At 37.1% G+C, this 21,021-nt stretch overlaps 1 protein-coding gene across 6 annotated transcripts in view; it reads left to right on the top strand.

Annotated features, from left to right (window-relative positions):
• CAMKMT (calmodulin-lysine N-methyltransferase) overlaps positions 1-21,021 on the top strand; it is a 422,349-nt gene that overhangs the window by 363,801 nt on the left and 37,527 nt on the right. For all 6 annotated transcript variants that reach the window (XM_073213707.1, XM_036990835.2, XM_073213696.1 and 3 more), the window contains exons 4-7: positions 6,418-6,478; positions 8,373-8,427; positions 9,479-9,542; positions 17,042-17,108. In XM_073213707.1, the coding sequence (XP_073069808.1) occupies positions 6,418-6,478; positions 8,373-8,427; positions 9,479-9,542; positions 17,042-17,108 (247 nt within the window). The remainder of the gene's footprint in view (positions 1-6,417; positions 6,479-8,372; positions 8,428-9,478; positions 9,543-17,041; positions 17,109-21,021) is intronic.

Below are 21,021 nucleotides of genomic sequence, written 5' to 3'. Positions count from 1 at the left end.
AAAGCTCTAGTGACCAAGCTATCTCATTCCCTGCAGATCCATAGGGCCTAAAACATAGTAGATGCCCTAAAAATATTTACAGAGCATTCTGTAGTCCTCCTATGGATTTCCATTCTGGGCTGCAGTGCCTATCAGTGAGAAAGCAGAAATGTTTAAGGAAAAAATGACAGAGTGTAAACCCTGAAAACAGTCTGGTAGGTTTTCCAACCCATCCCAGTATGAGCAGCTTCTCATTTAGTCACATCCACAGTGCATTTCCTCTTCAGAAAAGTCAGGAGCTCAGCTAAGGGTGTGCTGGGCTCTCCGTCTGAATCTCAAATTTGCAAGAGGCCTCACTTCTGACTCCTGCATGATGGGTATAATCATTCAGCTCGAGTAGGGTAAAGAAAGCAACTTCTTGGGTGGACATCAGCTGATCATAGGAAAGCCGTCTCTGCTGTGCGAGCATGTGTGTTGTCACCATAGGGCAAAGACAAACTACTAGAAAAAAGCAAGTCTGCAGTACTTCTTGGTGAATGCTGTCTGTCCAAGTCTCAGAATGGACTTTCCCCTAAGTGACACCTGGGAGGCCAAAAGCTCTTAACTGGAAGTGATCTAGAAGAACCCATGCCTAGCTAGAGACTCATGTCTCAGAATCTACAAACAGCAACTTTTAGGATTTGTTCAATCTTTATGTTAATAATGGGTGTGTTGTTCCAGATTAACCACAACACTTGGCATTTAAAATAATTCTAAACTAGCTACTTCACAAACAATAGAAAAGTAGTTACATACATTAGATAGATCACATTGTCAACTTTCTCCCTATTATTGCTACATAGGTAGGTTGTTTTCCTTATTTTAGTGCTGGTTGGCTACTAGCATTCTGAAATCTAACAGATTCGATAGGCCCAGTTCTAACAGAAACATCTGCAGGAAACCAATCTTTTGTTCAAAAGAAAACACAATAAAACTAAATGACCATGGAAACCCAAGTATAATATGATATTCTTCTTTCAAACAGAGTTCTTATTTAGTTAATGCTTTTATCGAGGTCCAGTGGATGAAGGAGGCCTTTTCTCCCATGAGTTAAACTACTTCACTTAATAGAGTAAACACTAAGGAGTAGGGAAACATGCCTCTAAATAACTTTAAAGAAAGTAACCTGATTCATGATATGTGTTTTAGAAAACAAGTTATCTAGAATAAGCCATTACTTAAAATATTCTGTGATGCATTTTGTGGGATCAATACTTTAGTTACTTTAAATGCCACTTGGGGCATTGTTCTGCTTCATTGGGTGATGTCAAAAATATAACGGAAGTGCCTATAATTGATTGATAGAGCCCTTCAATATGATTAATGGACTATAAAAGTCTTGAGCATAAAAAACCTCACCACTCATGTCCTTGGCTTGTATGCCCTTCTGAAAAATATTCTCATCATTTCCCAATGAGTTTCTCTCTGTTTCATGAAGCTCTGCTAGTCACTGTTTTTCTGCAGTGTGTACTGAAACCCCACCACTCAGAGCTTAAAGTATTTTATGCTAAAGTATACTCTGTGAATAGTTATTGTGTGGAACAGATTCCAGAACTGTTCCCACAAACAGTTATATCCAAAACAGCATAGTTTCCAAATTTCAGGTAAGCTTGGAGGTTGAACAATGCATTAAAATTAATTCCTTCTAGAAAACTCACTGAACCACTGTGAAGGGATGTTTTAAAGACATAAACCCACAAAGATGATAAAATGAGGGAGCATACAACAACATAATTTTGGAAGCTGGGAAGCAAATGGATGAGAAATCATTGACTTAGCAGATATGAGAAAGCCAGAACTTGAGAAAGTTAAGAACCAGCGCAATTCATATTCTGAAGCTTTGAAGGGCTCGGGAAGTGGTTGCGAGCAGGTAATTCTAAAAGTAAGAGTTGAAGGGGGCTAAAATAAGTAGATTGATTGGAAGTTGTTTATGGAACAGTTATATCCCCATTCTAGCCTTTTGGGTAAACTTCCCTTTGTATATTTCCAAGAAAAGAGAAGGTTGAGTCTCAGAAGCAGGTTAAACTGAAGGTTTTTAATTGGTGGACACCAGGTACAGTTTAAATCTGAGTGTATCAAAAGCAGGGTGGAGAAATTAGGTGAACATATGTAGATTGAATGGTGAGCCTGTCATCCCACCCCTACACACTCTGCACCTCCAATCATCTTTCTATCTTTGTACAATTACATTTAAGCAAACATCAAACTATTACCTGATATCTGAGGAAACCTTTTAATATGACAGGTGCCAAAACCAATAAACAGAAAAAGCAACATGAAGAACATAGACTGTAGAAAGATAAGAAAATTTAAAACAAACTGTAATTAATACTGTCAAATGATTTTTAAAATATTGCATTCATGAAACAGGAATAAAAATCTCTAAAAAGGAAATATTCAGAGAACTAATCAACAATAGCAAAAATGAAAACAAGAAAAGGGTTGAGAGAAATAAGATTAGGGAAAATGGAGATAGAAAGCAGGAAAGAAAAATAGGAAATAAGAAAATTAGAGGATAAGTTCAGGCAATTCAATATCCAAATAGAGTTCTGAGAAAGAGGGCAGTTAAAAATGGAAGTAAGTAAATAATCAATTGAACTTCCTAGGAAACTTTCTAAGAACTGAAAAGCATGGACTTTTCAAACCAAAATTATCCACTGAATCATGCAAGTTGTCAAACATTTACCTCCCACACACTTTTTTCAAGAAGCTACTGGAAGACCTGTTGCACTAAAATGAGGAAGTAAACCAAGAAAGGAAGATAAAGAATAGAGGAAACAGAGATCATAGGAGAATATATATTTTGGCATATACAGTTGACCTTTGAACAACACAGCATTTGGGGGCACTGACTACCGCCCCCACCTCCACCCCCCCACATACAGAGCCAGAAACCCACCTTTAACTTTGACTCACCAAAAACTTAACTGCTAATAGTCTCCTGCTAACAGGAAGCCTTCCTGATAACATAAACAGTCAATTAACATATTTTGTATATTATATATATAATATGTCATGTTCTTATAATAAAGTAGAGAAAAATAAAGTTTTTTTCAAATTGTTACAAATCCCCCAAAAATCTTCTGATGTATTTATTGAAAAAAAATCTGTGAACAAGTGGACCCATGCAGTTCAAACCATGTTATTCGAGGGCCAACTCTATACTCACAGAGTTGTGCAACCATCACTGCAATCAACTGTAGAACATTTCATCACCTCTAAAAGAAACCTCACACCCATTAGCCATCACTTCTCAGTGACTCAACATCCCACCCTGGACAACCACAGTCTGTATTCTGTCTCTATAGATTTGCCTGTTCTGGATATTTCATGTAAATGGAAACATACAGTGTGTGGCCCACTGTGTCTTGCTTCTTTCATCATTATCTTGGAAAAATGTTTAATTCCATCATGTTGTAGCACAAATCAGGACTTTATTTCTTTTCATTGCCACATAATAGTCCATTATATGGACATTTTATTTATCCATTCATTAGCTGATAGACATTTGGGTTGTTTCTGTATTTGGCTATTATGAACAATGCTGCTATAAAAGTTTGTATACAAGTTTTTGTATGGAAATGTTTTCTTTTCTCTTGGATATCTGCCTAGATGTGAAATTGCTAGGTCCTGTGGTAATTCTACACTTAACTTTTTTGATGAACTGCTAGACTCTTTTCCAAAGTGGCTGCACCATTTTACATAATTTCTCCACATCCTTACCAACGATTATTATTGTCTGACTTTTAATTATAGCCATCATGAGGGTGTGAAGTGGTATATCATTGTGGTTTTGATTTGGCCTGAATAACTTTCAAAAACTTAAACAGATGAACAAAAATAAAATCGGGTTGTCAAACCCTATCTTGGCAAGGCTTTGAAGAAATAACACCTCTTATTGGAGCTGTAATTTAGTACAAATATTTTGGAGGACAGTTTGGTATATCAGAAGGTGAACATACTTAACTTTTGACCAGATTTCCCATTTCTGGGTATTAGACCTATCATATGTTGGGGAAAAAAATGTGTCTTCATTGTACTACTGTTTATAATCTTATAATAGCAAAAACTTAGAAACTAATTTAAATATCTATCAAGAGGAAACTAGTTAAATAACTAGTTAAATAAATTATGATACAGACATAAAATACTAGGCAGTCATTAAAACTAATAATGCAAATATAGTATATTTTTACTATTATGGGAAGCTATCCATCACATACTAAGTAGAGCAAAATCTGATCATTGAATACCTGCATTATAAGATCCCATTTGTGTAAAATATCTTCATACTTAGAGCAAGAACGATGTCCAAAATGTTAATAGCGATTAGATACTAGTGGTGGGATTTTAGGTGATTTTTAAACTTTGTTCTTTGCATTTTTTGTGTTTAATTCAGTTAAAAATCAACCTCTATAACTTTTTGAGAAAATTATGAAACTGTTTTAAAAGACTGCATTTTAGAAGTCACATTCTCATACTTAATCAAGGCTTGAATTTTAGTTAAATATCCTTCCCTTATCATTATATTTTTAAACCTCAAAACCATTTACTAAAAGCATAAAGAAATTCATTATTGCGGTGGTTATATCCACTTGATGAAGGGTACTGGCTTGGGTTTGTCCTTCAGAGAATTTTTTTTATTGTGTACTTTAGTCTTTATAGAGTTCTTTTTATGTGGAGGTATGCCAGGCATTAGTCTGTGCTAAAACTCATGAGTAGGACAAGGGAAAAAAGTTGGTTCTCCAACAGTTATGGTTCTTGTGATAATCATTTTGGGATCACATATCCTCTCTCCATTCTTCTCTCCCCCTTTGTGAGATAACATTAGCAACAACTTTCTTTTTCTTTCAGCTTGCCATGAGCTCTTCTAAATACATTTCATATACTGTACTCATTTAATCCTCACAACAATCCTGTGAGGTTGATATTACAATTTTGTTATTTTACAGATGAGGAACCTGAGGCACAGAAAGGTTAAGTAACCTACCCAAGGTCACTCAGCTAAGGAATTCAGAATAGAGTCAGAACTGGAGCCCATGTCTGGTTCCAAAGTGCCTGTGATCCTAACTGCTACACTCCGCCACCCCTCTGACTTTCCTCCTAAATATGACTCCAGTATGACTTGGTGATTTATTTTGTTTCTCCCCAAAATGGTCATTTCTACCAGAAATGCTATGGAGGCTGAACCTAGGGAGTACACCTGACTGGACTTTCCTGCCACTAATGCTCTATGGAGTCATCTCTTTGCTGTTCATCTATTTACCCATCACTTCTTTGAGGATTTTACTTACCATTTCCTTGACATCCTCTTCTCTGAAATGTTCAGATTTCTTAGTCCTCAAAACTGGAGATACACCTGGAAGAAAAAGAAAAATCTTGCTAGATGTTTCAACTTTAAATCAAATCCCATTAGAAGACTGCCTGGTGCTAAGGCAGCAAACATTCACTGCCCTTTCCCCCAGACTGCACAGCATTCCCTGCCTCAGATAGTGCAGGGTGCCTGGTGCCCTGCCTGGTCTTTGAGTCTGACCAGTGGGGAAAAACATAATTTTTATAAGGATATAGCTTATTCTGATTATAAGAGTGATACATATTTATTATAAAAGTTTTTCAAAATACAAAAAGGATAAAGAAAAACATTTAAAGCACTTAAAACCCTACCATCTTGTGATAACCACTAGAAACTGTGATTTCCTGGCATGTTTGTCTTCTCTTAAAGCAATTCATATTCATTCACGAAGACCATGTAAGTCTTCTAAATGAATGATTTACAGATGATGGTTTTAGAAAATGCCCATCCATGGAATTTAGTGGGTGGGATTATTGTCAAATTTAAAGATCTGCCAAAGTTGGTGAAATTTGGATTTCTTAATTTTACACTCCAGTTTGACTTTTCTTAATTGAAGAGAGGAAATAATTGTGGACATTAGAAAACATTTGTATGGAATCGAACAAAAAGGTACAATGACCTCAGTGGTTTAAATTGCTCCTGCTGGTGATTTTTCTATTTATTTTTGCCTAACGTGGGCTGCAGATATGGTAAGTCTTCAACTGATGCTTATGAGTTGGCTGAAAAAAAGGGTCATGTGTACAAGATTAATGGCATTTCTAACCATTAAAATTTGACTTTTGATATTCATATTTTGGGTTCTTACTGTTTTTGCTATTTTGTTGTAATTGAAATTTGGTAAAATTTATTTAGGATTTTTACTATTTTCCTGGGAAAAGGCTATAATCAACAACAAAGGAAACTCTTAATACGACATACTACTAGCAATAATTATGTTCGGTTTACTTCAGGTTGTACTGAACATTATTTTTAAAAGCCATTTCTTAAGACAGTGATTATAGAAAAGATTTCCATAATCAAAAGGTCTATCCTCTTGTATTTTCCAGGCATCTGGCCGGCTGAAGAGGTTTTGGCTTACTACTGCCTCAAGCACAGTAATGTATTCAGGTACAAAGCTGCACTTAAAAAGATATTTTTTAGCCCATTATGGGTATTGTATTTGCATACTAAAGAATTCCATGATTAGATACTTTAAATCAAATACTTAAAAAATATAAGAAAAAGAAAGAAAGGAAAGGGGAAAAAAGACGGAAAGGAAAAAAGTTCATGGATGAAAACATGTGGCTTCTGAAAAAGAAATCTGAATTGCCTTTGGGTACTAATATTGCACAGCAAGGTTTTTGCTGTATGTCAAAGGCTTTTGATTTCTACTCAAGGCATTTTTTTTCACTTTGATTTGGGGAAAACAAAAGTAAAACTCCAATCAATCCTTACTGATTGTGAAGGTCAAAAAACAAATAGACATTCTTTAAACTTCTGCTAAAGAAGTCACTACAGAATATTTGATAAATAAATACCCCACAGCTATTATTTAAAGATGTCACCTCACTCCTAGTTTTAAGGGTATTGTGTACAATACGTATTTGTGAAATATAAATTACTATTACCAGATTCTTGCTATGGAAATAAATGCTTTCAACTGCCATTGTGCATTATAGGTCAAACCCATGGATGAAATTTAGGAGAAAGAAAAAGATTCCTTTTGTTTAAAAATTATAAAGCTGTTTGGAAGACCCAGAAAATAGAGGTTTTTTGTTTGAACTCTTATTTTATAAAAGTCATCAATGTATTTCTTGAACAGCCCATTATGATTCTAGACAAGCCATTAACAGTCATAGTGTGTGTTTTAACAATATATACTTACAAGATTGTGTCAGAAATATGTATTTTTTTAAGCTCTATGGGTCCATTTTTACCAACCAGTCTATAATTGCTTTGAACAACTAAATACTCTTTAAGTGTATTTCGGAATATGAACGTCCTTGCTTGGCTCTTGCTCCCCTTCCCTTTTTTTCCCCCTCTCCCTCACCTTTAATTCCCTTTCTTTTCTCCTGTTGAGGTAATAAACTGCCCACACTAAGAAGAATCTTAAGGCCCTAAGCATATGCAGTAAGAACAGGGCAATGTTGAACATGGGCTGCAGAGCTGCCCTGGAAGTCTGGCGTTTGCTCATCTCACTGTGCTTAAGCTTGACTGGAGCTCCAATCAGCAAGCAGTGGGCCAGGGCAAGAATGTCACAAATTGAGGGCTGATATTTAGGCACAAAGTAAGCACAGAGGGTCACACTAGACTGTCAGCTTTAACTCTGAGTCGCTTTACTTTTGAGTGGTGAAGTCAGAGCCCAGTCATTTCATTAGCCTGGGTGTGCTGGCTTAACCATATTATGTCCCTGCATTGTTTATTCACTGTGTTGTGTTGGGGTCACTTGTGACTTAAGTGTTAATTGCTAAATGCTCTTTGTGTAATCGTTCTTTATGGGGACAGTTCAGCTTTCCAAAATGTTTCAGCTTGTCTTAGAAATTTTTTTTATTCAAGATTGCATTTATTTGTGTGTATATTGTGTGTTTGTGACTATAATGTAGATACACACATATATTCTTCATTTACTTGTCTAACTGTTTTTGAAGGAATGAATGTGGATTAACAGTGTTATCCTTTCCTGACAATTATCTTTCGTTACTCTAGCTAGTTTAGTTCTAAAAGACAGCGCCATTGACAAGGGAAAAAAAGGGAACCTTCTCAGATTTTTCAGCTCAGCGGTGGTAATGTTGCAGTGAACACTAATGAGGGAACCCCCACTGATTTGCCTGCTTTGTGACTTTTCTATTTCATAATTATTTTTAAAACGCAAAACGACATGAGGTAGCCTACTCTTGTCTCTGCAACTTCCTGGTCGCGCCGTTCTTACTGCAGATGGCAATTTGTTCTTGTAACATATATATCTCCCTGACCATTCTCATCTAATTTGTATGGGTTCTACCATTTCTTTTCTCTCTTTCAGGGACCTTGCTGTGTGTGAGCTAGGGGGTGGCATGACATGCTTGGCTGGGCTCATGGTAGGTCTTTTCTCAATTCCAATCCTATTCAGCGGGAGGAACAAAAGGAAAAATGTTCCAGGGCCTCCAACTGCTGGGTCAGAGAACCGTCAACAGCATCAGCTGCGGTCAAGCTGCCGGGCCTTGAGAGACCTTCTAGATTGACTTACTTTCGGATCATATTGATTTTAGGGTTGCCTCGATGAGCAGAAACATTTTACCTCAGTGTAGTCAATATCGCTTGTTGTGACATTCCAGGCCTCGTGCAGTCTTTCTTTGCCATAGCGAAAGCATTTTTTTTTTTCAGATTATAGTCCCATTTGCTAAGATACAGGAATAGCCTGGCAAATCACAGTTGGAGCACCATGATATAGCTGCTAATGTTTTGCCTGCATTATTACGCCAACAAACATGATCCAGAGCGCTCAGTAATTAGATTCTTTTGAATTAGATTGGCCATTCAGGAACGTCGTTCCCCATTCTCTGGGTTCTGAGTCATGTATTCAGGAGATATTATGTAGCAGCACAGTGCATTAGACAAGTTTTTATGTCTCTCCAAATAAAAGCATATTGTTACACTGATTGGCATTTGACAAACCTGTCGCTCTTACACAATGTGTCGAGGTTACAGCCCAATGTGCGAGCATGTCAAAGCTCACAAAAAAATTACCCTCACAAAGCCATCTGCCTGCAATGCAAAGTTATATGAAGGGCATCAGGCAGTCAGACAGAAGCAAGCTGAAAGGCAGAGTGACAGCCTTGTATGATGGCTCTACTAGATAAACAGAAGCCCACAAATGAAAGCCTCTCAGAATACCATCATCCGCTGTCACAATGCAATTACCGAACAGAATGATAGCAAGATAGAGGCTCCCGCAAATGGAATGATAAAAGTATTGACTGATTTGATTGAATGATTAAAATAATGCAGACATAAAATGAAAAAAGATTGAAGATTGTTACAGAGAAATAGGTGAGGAAGCATGATACTGAAGGCTTGTCACTCCTGTCTTCACTTCCACACAGACAAGCATATTTGCTCATTGTTTGCTGTGCTCCCTTTTTTTTTCAGGTTGCTATTTCTGCAGATGTCAAAGAAGTTCTGTTAACTGATGGGAATGAAAAGGCCATCAGAAGTATCCTTATTCAGATAGAAAACGGGTTTGTTGTGCTCATTCCTTTTTCCTTGCTGAGTAACAATTGGTATAAAGAAAGACAGCATGGGGTATTAAATAAAGAGTTCCCCACACACCCAAGCAGGATAAGTAATTAAGAAAAAGTAGAAATATATGAAATGCACAGGATATGACTAAGTGGGTTTTTTATTTCACTACATTTTTATAGTCACTTTACATTAAGGGAGCCTATGATTTGTAGACCACTTTAAGGCAATAACATTTGTTTCATAATAATTTTCAAGCATTCTTGTCCTTTTATTTCCATTAAAATTGCTGATATAAAATAAATAATTTAACATTAATTATATTTGATATTACCTGCAAAAAACTAACATCCAGGTTCATGTTCGTTACTACCTTTCTTGCATTTGATATTGAATGTATTTTCCACATAATATTGTATCTATTCTAATTGCAGAGAAGCTACCTGTATGTCCCCACTGGAAACAGCTATCAGTTTTCCATTATTTTCTTTTATTTAGTATTATACAAGCTATCTCTTTTTTTCTGCCACACTATTACAGTTCAAGCCCCATTATAGTAGATCATACTTTACTAATATGTACACACAGTTCATGAAAATTGAACTATACTTTAACTAAGAAAGCAAGCATAATTTGTGGCTGCTCTAGTAATCGAACTGATTTGTTCAGGGGCAGTTAACAGCCGTTAGACATGGAGAGGAAAGTGAAGGTATATTTGCTTTGAATGTTTTGGTGTGCCTTACATTTGTGTTATGAAGGAGACAATCTACTTAGGTGATTTTTAGACCCGCAAAGTGGCAGGGCAGTTTTGATTTTTGTGGCGGCTTACATAAAGGCTACTATTTTTGATTTTCTTCTTCTACCTCTGCTATCTAATTTTTTGGAAATAAAATTTGCAGCAGATCTCCCAGGCTGCTCCAACAGGAGAAAGGAGGCGCAGGAAGCACAGTAGCTAATATTGTTCAGCAGCACTTGTGTGCTCTACAGAGCCCCACCCAGCTAATTGCCTGACAGACTTAAAAAAAAAAAATCAGGAAGAAAAAACAGCCAATCACAATCTTGGCCTTTCACACAAGGGAAAGAGATCACAAAAGGTGCTTCCTTTTTTAAAATGCAGGATTTTAATCATGATCTTCAGACTGTCGCAAGTTTCTCAAAATATTCCTGAAGATGAGCTGATGTTGTTTCATTCACTGCTTTATTCTGAGTTATGCGGTGCACTGTATCATTTCACTGTGCTCCTCCTCCGCATGTCAGGGAACACATAGAGCCAGAGCAAGTCAGGTATGCTGGCTCAGCCCCAACCAATGATTTTTGGAGGGAGAAAAACAGGATTATTGGACAAGAGAAGCTCATTTTAGCCACAGAAACTTTCAGCCTGGGCCCAGCAACCTGAGGTTTTTCTCAAGTCAGCAGGTGTCTTATTTAATAGCATCAGAAACCAATTAGAACTTTTCTCCAACTATGGGAAACATCTGTAGTTGGTATGTAAATTTAATTGTACTAAAATTATTATTGAGCTAAACTATAGAGCTTCTCAAGAAGAGAAGCAATGCTAATGTCATTAATTAATGCACCTTTGCTTTAAACAGTAAAGATGCCATGCCAGCTCTTGAAATCAGAGAGGAAATCTCAGATGCTATATTCACTCTGCCGGCCTTTCAAAGAAATGATTGGTACAGCCCCCTCCCAAGAAAATGGATTTTTAACATTTGGTCCTCAGAAGCTCAGCCCTGAGAGTGCTTTATTGTGCTGGGTTTTACAATGGGTTTAATATAGCAGGGTGCCAAAGGGCAGGAGGGGAAGAACTTTACAATGTAGATAAAGGAGGTCCTTTCAGGATGCAGACCACAACTGGTAGTGTATTTTATTTCATCTCTTAGGACTTTCGTGATGGAGTTCATTTTTTATCATGCAGTTGTTCTATGTTTGTGTGCCTTTTTCTGTTGTAACTAGACCTAATTTTTTTAATTAAGAGGAGATAAAGCATACATAAAGCCTTTAAAATTGGCAAAGTTTTGCCTGCTTTTAATACTAATGTTATTCTTGATTTGCTCTCAGAGCTTATAACTGGCATTCACTGTAAGCTGTTTTACTGAGTCAGGTTAATAAGAATGAAGTATTTTTTTTTCTGTTTGTGTGCCCACTTTCTGTAAGAATAACTAATTGACTGAATCACATACTGTTGGTGCATATAGATTAAAACAAACTCATTTAAAAATTACTGTTTACATCTTTCCTTTAAAATTTTAGGAAGCCTAAATTATATAGTAGTTGTAGGATATTATCCAAAAATTGCTTTCTAAAAAGTAAAAGTGGATGTCAACAACAACAAAAAAGGGAAAAACATTGCCAGAAGCCAGAAAAATCCCTAAGCAGAGCTGCTAATTAATCTTAATGGGCAAGATGAGCACATTAAGAAACAAATGAATACATCAGTGAAATGTAATTGAAAATCGACCTGGCAATTACACATCACATCTGAGTATTGGCCTGTATATTATTATCATCATTTTAAAAATTATTTTTGTTTTTTTGCATCTGAATTTAATGAACCCAACTAAGTCTTACTTCCAAGTTTCTTAAGCTTCTAAGATTCTGACTCTTACCTTTTATTTTTAAAGAAGAACATTTTCTAATATTTCCTTATCTTCTGCTGTTTCTATTTTTTAAATATGTGGGGCAATGAATGGATAAGCTCTGAATCTTTATATCATAGAAGCATATCAACCAGTTGTGGGGTTATTTATTATCTTCCCTAAAACATATCAAATGGATTGGCTATGTTTTCTAGAGCTCTCTGCCTTGACCCTGGAGAGCTGGATGTTGATTTGAGATTTATTAAACAGTGATATCTGAAAGAGATTAAAACTTGAGGTGTAAGTGAATGTTGTTAGCCCTAAATATTTTCTCAGTTTCATGGGTAGATGTTCCTGAGCTTCCCCTTAGTCCTTAAACCACATTGTGGGTCTAACCCAGAGCTCCCTGCCCATCCGAGAGCTGCCTTTCCCCTACAGGTGCCATTTTGTTTGTACCCAAAGAGAACAAAGGATAAATTGGAATGAGGTCATTTGGTTCATCTCATTCTCAAATTTGACTTAAAATAGTGTGAAACATGTTCCCTTTTAATCTGTACTGCCCATTGTGCGATAAAGAAAGAAACCTTCAAGTGCCCACAGATAATAATTACTCAATAAAGTTTGTTTTTGATGACAATGACATAAAAATAGGAGAGGGAAATGGTATGCTGAGTTGTTATTGATGCTAAACTAAGCCTCTTTCAAATCATAATGAATAAAAATACAACACCTGACTAATTCACCCAACACAAGCATTCTGCCTTGATCCATCCTTAGTAAACATCAGATAACGCATGTGCAGAATATGGCAATGCTTGATGACCCATGTTTTGTGCTTCTGACCCAAACCTCTTATTCCCAGGGTGTGCAGTCTGGAACATGATCTTAAGCTTAGAAATCTCCAAAAATTGGTAAATCTCCTGTGCATTTTAAAGGTGATACTCTTGGCTTAAGATTATTTTATTTAACAGAATCCCTGACTTGAGTAATTAATAAATCAAGCTTCATGTGGAATGTGCAGCCTGTGCTGTGGATGGTTGAGTCCTTGGGAATAACAGACCATAATCCTGTGTCCAAACCCCTTCCTCCTCTATCGATGCCAGCTGTACATCTGTTTACTGGATGAATCATAAATGGACTCCATGCCTCACATTGGGTAGGAGCTCAACAAACAGCTTTGAAAATGAAATTTAAATGAATTACTGCATTAAACTAAATAATTTAATCAATTACTATTAATTGCATGCCATTTTGGATTCTAATGATACAGCAGTGGACAAGACAGACCAAGTCCTTATTCTTGTGGGTCCCAGACTATGACTTGATGTAAGACTTGACTGGTCTTACATTTGTACATGTGAAAGACACTGAAAAATCTACTGGGCAAAAGTTCTTTGATTCCTTCCAATTATTTAAATTCTACAATATAAATGTTCACATATTCTGAGAAGCAGGGAAAGAAAAGAAAACTTAGTGGCCAAACCTCCAGCTTCATTCCTCCTAAGTTTTTGCCTGATTTATTGAAAAACATAATAAATTGACATGAATTAGGCACCTACTATGTGTCAGGGTCATCCTATGTGGTACTCTATTAAGCCTATATAATAGGTATCATTATTCCTGTCTTTGAGATGGAACACGGAGAGGTTAATTTACCCAAGTTCGCACAACCACTACATATCAGCATGAGCACTAGACGCAGGTACATTTGTCTTCAAACTTTGTTTTCTTTCCCCATTAAGCCGTTCTGGTTCACCGAAAACTAGAATGATTTGGTGAGTGTCATCTTGCAATTCCTGAGACTCTGAAAGAAAAGGCTTCTGATCCATAATCAGAATCCATAGGTGTAACAAATAAAACAGCTAACAGAGTTCAAAGCACCTCGATGTCATTTTCCTAATTCATTTGTTTATAAGCACTTTAAAGAATACTTTGCAACCTTTAAATGAACAAATATTGCCCATCAGGCATTTTAAAAAACCTTTGGAGATCAAAATGGGCAGGATTTATACTATAATTTCAATAGTTTCCTACCCTCACTTTTGATGGTCCAGTGAAAATAAAAGTAACATAAACCGAGAAAGTAATGCTTTGTGAATCACAATGCTATTTTTAAAACTCTTTCTTGCTTAAAGAACAATGCCAACTATCAAAATATATATGCAACTACTAATAAACATAACCATCACTAGTTGCAGGAGAAGGCTAACATTTTTAACAATATTTTATATATAATTAACTTAGTTATATTTATATATATAAGTAACTTTATATAAATTTAAGTAATTGCTGTTATATGTATTTTAAGAATAAAAATCAGCTGAAATAATTAGAGTGGAGCCCCACTCCTGAACTATGCTTTATTCAAGAAGGAAAATCTAGATAAAGAAACCTGATTTCTTTCAGCCACAACCATATATCCTATAGCTCTGAGAGACTAGTTGCCCAGAAAAAAAAAAAATTGGAGGTGATTGCTCTGTATCCATTTAATCAGAAATCACATTAAAGCTCTCTTTGCACCCAGTACTGCCACTGAAGTCTTCCAGAAGGTGGGTGCTGTTGAGAGCACACCATTTGGTCCGTCCTGTTGAACACTATCCTGGATGTATTGATCCGACTTGATTTGACTTTCCTTTTTTACCCTAAAGTGACACAGAAGAATGATGAATCTGTTTTGGACACAGGGCCAACCAGAGCAACCACCTCAAAATCTGACCTAAAGGAAAGGGTGGGGAGCAGAATATCAGAACATATCTCTTAAGAGAATATTTTAATAAACTATTGTTGCCATTTTTTCTCTTTGTACTTGTTTTAATAGAAAAAACGCCCCCTAAACCACAAACTATATTTCCTCTCCAGTTCTAAAAATAAAACAGCCTAAATACTGCCATGAATTTTGTCATTAAAAGAAATTGCATCTAGAATATAAATACAGATGCTTGAGTCTGCCTGACCACCTGGAGTCACAGGTTTATAAATTATCTGAAAGTATATAGTGTTAAGATGTTTACTAAAAAAATTATCAATAGGTTTTCTGAGTTATATAATTTAACTGCCCTGTGACTATTTTATAAAACGTATTACCTCCACTAACAAAATAATATGTTTTGCTTGATAGATTTAGTCATGTACTCATATGCCGCTCCAGGTGCACTGGGCACATTATGGCGAGCGGTTGGATGCCATGGAAACGCTGATAGGGTGTGGCCGGAGCATGGGGGAGTTTGATCAAAAACAGTTGTCAGTTGACTCTACTAATTTTGTTCTTCTCAGAATAAAGATGTCAGCTGTCCTGTTCTACAAGACATTTCATTTAGAAGACTTTCCTGAAATACTTTCTTCCTGAAATAGACAGAACTGTAGGCCGATGTGTCATTTTAGTTAATCAAAACAAGTAGGCAAATTAGTCTCTTTTATTTTTTTAATGAATGTAATTTAACGGTATTTAATTTGCATACAGGAAAGTTCACCCGGAAAAAAAGAAGTCTGCATTCTAGCACTTTTGTAAACCTCAACAAAGCCCTTCATTAGGAGACCTAATTGATTTTTCCTACCCACTCCTGGGGGAAGAAAGCTATCACAGTACCTGCTTATTCACTCCAAGAAGAAATGGGTGTGCCTGGCGTTTCAAGCAGAGATTTGGGTTAAAAAGTCCTGTGGCTCTGTTCTTGCCGGGAGATCTTGGCCAGTGCTTGTGTGGAGTATTCAGGAAATCTGTTTTTCTGAGCAATAGGGGAACATCGCTTGTCTGCTTGGTGTCCTCCCCATGGGCCCAATTTAGTTCAGCTTTCAGCCTTCACTGGAATTATTTTATTTCTTGTTTATTTAAACCTGCCTAATTCCAAAAGAGGGATTTTGAGGCTTCTTACAGTGACAAATAGAATATGCCATGTGAAATAAATGAGAGAGTGAGGGCAACTGAAATTAGAAAGCCTGGAAAATATGATGAAGCTGGGAATAGAGGTCAGTAGAAAAACTTTATGCTCTAAGAGCTTTTGTGTTTGTTAGACTGAAGTCACACATTTGGCTCTGAGTTGCACAGGGACCAGAGCAAAAAGAGAAAGAGGAGCAGTTATAAGATTGATAGTGTCCAGAAGCTGAAGCAAAACTAGTTGACTGAAGTTTGATTTTTCCTGCTGTTGAAACCCGACATGATTTTCTCTGGAAACCCTCATGAAGATGGTGCTGTATGAAGTAATGGACGAGCTCCTCAAAATTATCTCTTCAATAAATAGGACCTTTTTTGTACAAGTGCTTAACTTGCCAGGAGATGCCAAAGGCCAAAACATAAGTCTGTAAAGACAGTTCTTCAAAGGGCCTTTCACGGGTTGACTTTCTCCTTCAGTAATTTATTTTCTTTCAAAGATTCTCCAGGCTTTTCTCCATCTTTCTCTTCCCCCTTCCTCCCAAGTCTTTCCCTGCTGCTCATCCCCTCTCCCTATTAGATTTAGAAGATTGGAAATACTTTGCTTTGGTGTCTGAAGACTGCCATTGCCCTCCCCACTGACTGAAAGAGGCTTGCCTTTGGAAGGCAGCTATGCTCACCACTATACCATCAACACAAGGCTTACCTTTGGGTTCCTAGCTCATTTAAGAAAGTAGGGCATGGCATCTATGGAACAGTCATCTGTACCCACCAGTGCCCATAACTCTGGGTCTTGCCAGCATGCTTCCTGAATGTCCATCTCACAGATGACTAAATTGCAGCCCAAGGAATTGAAAGAGTTTCAACATTTGGTGGGAGACCAGGGCCAGCCCCTTCTCCTCTGGCCTCATACCCTAGGCTCTTCTTTTCTCAGTGTGCTGATTCCAAATACAATAAGATCACTGCATTTGTGGGCCTTATTTGGGAGTCATTTGCAATCACTGCAGAAGCTTCTTAACTATCCTCCAGATGTGAGAGACATCATCAGAAGGAATCAGGAGGCTGGTGTGTTTAAGACTCGGAAAATATCAAGCCGGTAAGTTCTTTTCTGTATTAAAACACCGGTTGACAGTTTTTCTCAATATTGTGGATGATTGCTGAAAATAATAATGGCTAACATTTATTGAGCACTTACAGTGGGTCAGGCCGTATTCTAGTCATTTTATCTTATTTAATGCTCACAAGAACTTGTAATGAGGCAGAGAAACATTTTCATTATTGTCAATTAATAGATGAGAAAAACTGAGGATAAGTATTTTAAACACTGGGTAGAGAATGATTTAACGATTGGGAGTGTACAGTATGAGGTCGGGGCCTCCTCATGAATGGCTCTACTCCACTGGTTCTCAACTAGGGGACAGCTTTGCCCCAGGGGACTTTTTTATTGTTGTGACTAGTGGAAGGAGGTTGCTACTGGCATCTAGGAGACAGAGGCCAGGGAGCTACTAGACATCCTACATGCACCGGACAGCCCCCCAACACAGATTATCTGGCCCCAAACGTCAATAGTGCCAGGACTGAGAAACCCTGATTTTAAAGCAGTCTAGGTAGCCATTCTGTTTTAGATTCTCTTCATGGTTATCCAAACCAGGAGGAACGCTTACCTTCTACCAAAACAGTGGTGTTTCCATGAGGCTGCATTTTATTTTTACCCTGTTGGTATGGACCTAGAGGTATGAGAGTAAACATTTAGTTGTTTTCATATGAAATACCTCCATTTGTGCATTTTCCCTTTATTATGTTTAACAACAGACGTTATCGTAAGAACAATCTAATTGTAAATTATTTTATTTATTACTGTTCATCTGTCATCCTTTGATATCTTGAGTTTTCTCTATTTTGAGGGTGCTTTGCCATCCCTCAGTTTGTGGGGGAAAAGAATGAATGAATAGCAATAGTGCTTAATAACTAACATGGTCAGCATACTGAGATGCGGCTATGGAATAGCAGTGTTTTTTTCTCATATCAGCTGGTGAATGTAATGAAATATCCATATATGCATTTTTAAATTTTGCAGTAGAATGCTCAGAGTAGGTTGATGGCCCAGGGGGCAATATGCTCTGTGTTTCTCATATAAATGAACAAACCAGTGTCAGAAAACCTCTGGTAGGTTTGGAGAAAGAACAGTCTATTATCTGTGTGTTCTTCATTCTTAGGACAGCCTTTACTCCACAGTGTAGACTGCTCTACCCATCTGGGGAGGACTTTATTTTTGGACATGATTTTCAACCTGGTCTTTTAGTTATCAATCAAAAGCACATTTTCTATGTTGTCCTCATTTACATTTATTTAGTGCTTTAAGGTCATTTGTGACCATTTGAGTGTATCTCAGCATATGGAATCAGGGAATAATAGATTTCAGCATCATGCTGTGAAGAGAGATTGTGTTTTTACAAGACATAATGTTGTTTACTGGGTGTTAATAATCACTAATTAATAAACATATCTGGACTTCTAAAATGCTGCATTTTGGAGGAATAGAAATGTCAAGTGTTTAACTTATGGAGTGCAGTAGTATTTTCTATCATCTCTTCATAAAATAATTGTTACATAAAGAAGCAAAATGTCATTATTCAACACAGGACATATCCAAAATGCTTAATAGGTGGTCTTTGTTTCTATCTATATGTTCTCAAACATGTTATTTCTACGTATGTGGGTCTGATATGTTACTGGACATATAATCTATGTGAAAATAGTCATACAGGAACCTCTAGGATGAGACTTTTTTCCCATCTTTATCTCATATTAATTATAGCCATTTCTTCCCTTTAAACCACTGTAAGCATTTTGTCCAAAGTCTACTACTAAAGCATTTTGCCAGAAAACAGGTAGATGAATCAGTCCTTGAAATGCCTTGATCTCATATTAAGAAGCTACTTGATCACTTAACCTTCAAGAAGCTAAGAGGAAACTGCCAACCAATGATGTAATAATCAGCAGTCTCTTTCTATCCACTGCTTTCCCACCCATAATCAGTACAATATGATGAAAGCATTAGCTCCATGCAAGAAGAAATAAAAGGAAACTGTTCACAAAAGAGCTAAGACATAGGTCAATATTCTTTTTTGTGCCTCAATGCATATGCAGAATTTCTCCTCCAAATTGGAGGTGTGGAATAACAGTAGGGACAGATAAATAAGAGGTATTTACCACAGCTAAAAGCCCAAATGCAAGCCAAATATTTCTGCTATTAAAAAGCCCTTCAAAGCTTGACATGAAGTTTGTAACAGCTGAATGTCTCCTGCGACTTCATTGCAAAGCAGAAAGGAAAATCGTGATAAGAGAACTGTGAGCCTAGGAAATGGTGTTTTTAAAAAGGAATGAAAAACCACCCTCAAATTTGAATAGCACCCCAAGTCCCATTCCCACTGTCCTGACAGTGTTTTCAGTAACTGCCAGGATTCTTCCTGTTACCAGCCTCTTCCTACCTCTCATCTCAAACAGGGCAGATGCAGGTTATGTGGAGCCTGAAAACTTATTCTGAGGGCCCTCTGGAGGAGGATGAATTTGATTACAGCTTCCCTTGGTAAATGTTGCAGAAGCATATAACCATGTAAACACATGACTAGGGCTCCTCTCGGGCCTTGCAAGGAACCCATGCAAGTGAGGGGCGCTTACACATAAGCTGCATTAGCTTCAAGTAAACCTACCCCTGCTCCTATAAGTACCACCACCTCTGCCTAGAGGAATGCTCTACTTTTACAGACTTTCTTACTCCCTCTTTTCCATTTTAAGTCTAGTCTGGTTGTTGATAAATATGAAAGACATGTTTGCAAAAGCCTGGAAGCTTTAGCCCTGGCCAAGGAAAATCTGGGGTGCTCATACACATATTCATTACATCAATTACATCTCAAAGATCTTAATACAGTCATTTGATGGTCCATTCATTTGTCCATCCGTGCCGTCAACCACCCTTTTAACTAATATGTCCAAGGTATTCTGCTTTTGAGAACGAAAATACAGAGTTCTTAAGACTAACTCTTGAACAAAGGAAATTGTGCTACTCAAGAGAGAGTAGTGAAAGAGCAAGGATATTTACAGCATCTCAATTGTTAGGTTTATCTGAAACTGTCTTCAAAACTGTGACTGTCTAATTCAGAGATTTTGACGTCTACAAATTTCTAGGTGTTCCAGAATTAGTGAATGGCATCATTTTCTGGTTAATATTAGTTAGTTACAATGTTTTTAAAAATCCATTAAATATACCCTGCCGTGATATTAAAGGTGAATTTCTACTTTAGAAAAGAGTTTATCTTTGTGTGAAAATTACTAGTGAATTTAGGTCTGTGACTTTTATTATTCTTTGAGGAACTATTAATTTTAGTAAACTATGGAACTTATTATAACTTATAAGACTTTTTATAACCCAAATTTTACCTTTATGTGGGCCCCCAGGATTGACTATTGGCTCCCTTGCCCTACTGCTTTTTTAAGATTTAAATCTTTTCTGAAGCTCATTTTCCTTCAGAGGTTAAGTTAGGAATGTGAAATATGATTTAAAAAATGTAAATCCGAACCAAGTGGGACCTGGTTGCTGATTTTTCCAGGCTTCCTAGTGGCTCTCACGCATCTCACACAGTCCAGCTCCCATGGCTCCCCAGCTCTCCTTTGCCCACCTCCTCTCCCCAGCCCAGCACTCTCCTCTTGACACATTTGGTCTTTCCCCGTCTCTGGTCTTTGCCAGTCTTGTTTTCCTACTCCTTCTCAGCCATCTAAATCCTTACTTTTAGGATGGCTTCATTATCACATTTCCTTCTGCCTTCTCATACTATTTCAGCCTGCCCTAATCTTTTCCTTCTTATAACTTCTGTTGGCCTTAGAACAGTCCCATAGTTAAACATGGCATATTTTCCTATAGTCAAAGCATGTTGTCTTTGTTTTCATGTTAATAGGCCCGCTTGTTTCTTGACAAATATTTTGATCACCTTCGTCTGCCAAGTACTGTT

Source organism: Manis javanica, chromosome 1 (genome assembly GCF_040802235.1).
Source record: "Manis javanica isolate MJ-LG chromosome 1, MJ_LKY, whole genome shotgun sequence".
Taxonomy (NCBI): domain Eukaryota; kingdom Metazoa; phylum Chordata; class Mammalia; order Pholidota; family Manidae; genus Manis; species Manis javanica.
This window is presented reverse-complemented; position numbering and strand designations above follow the sequence as displayed.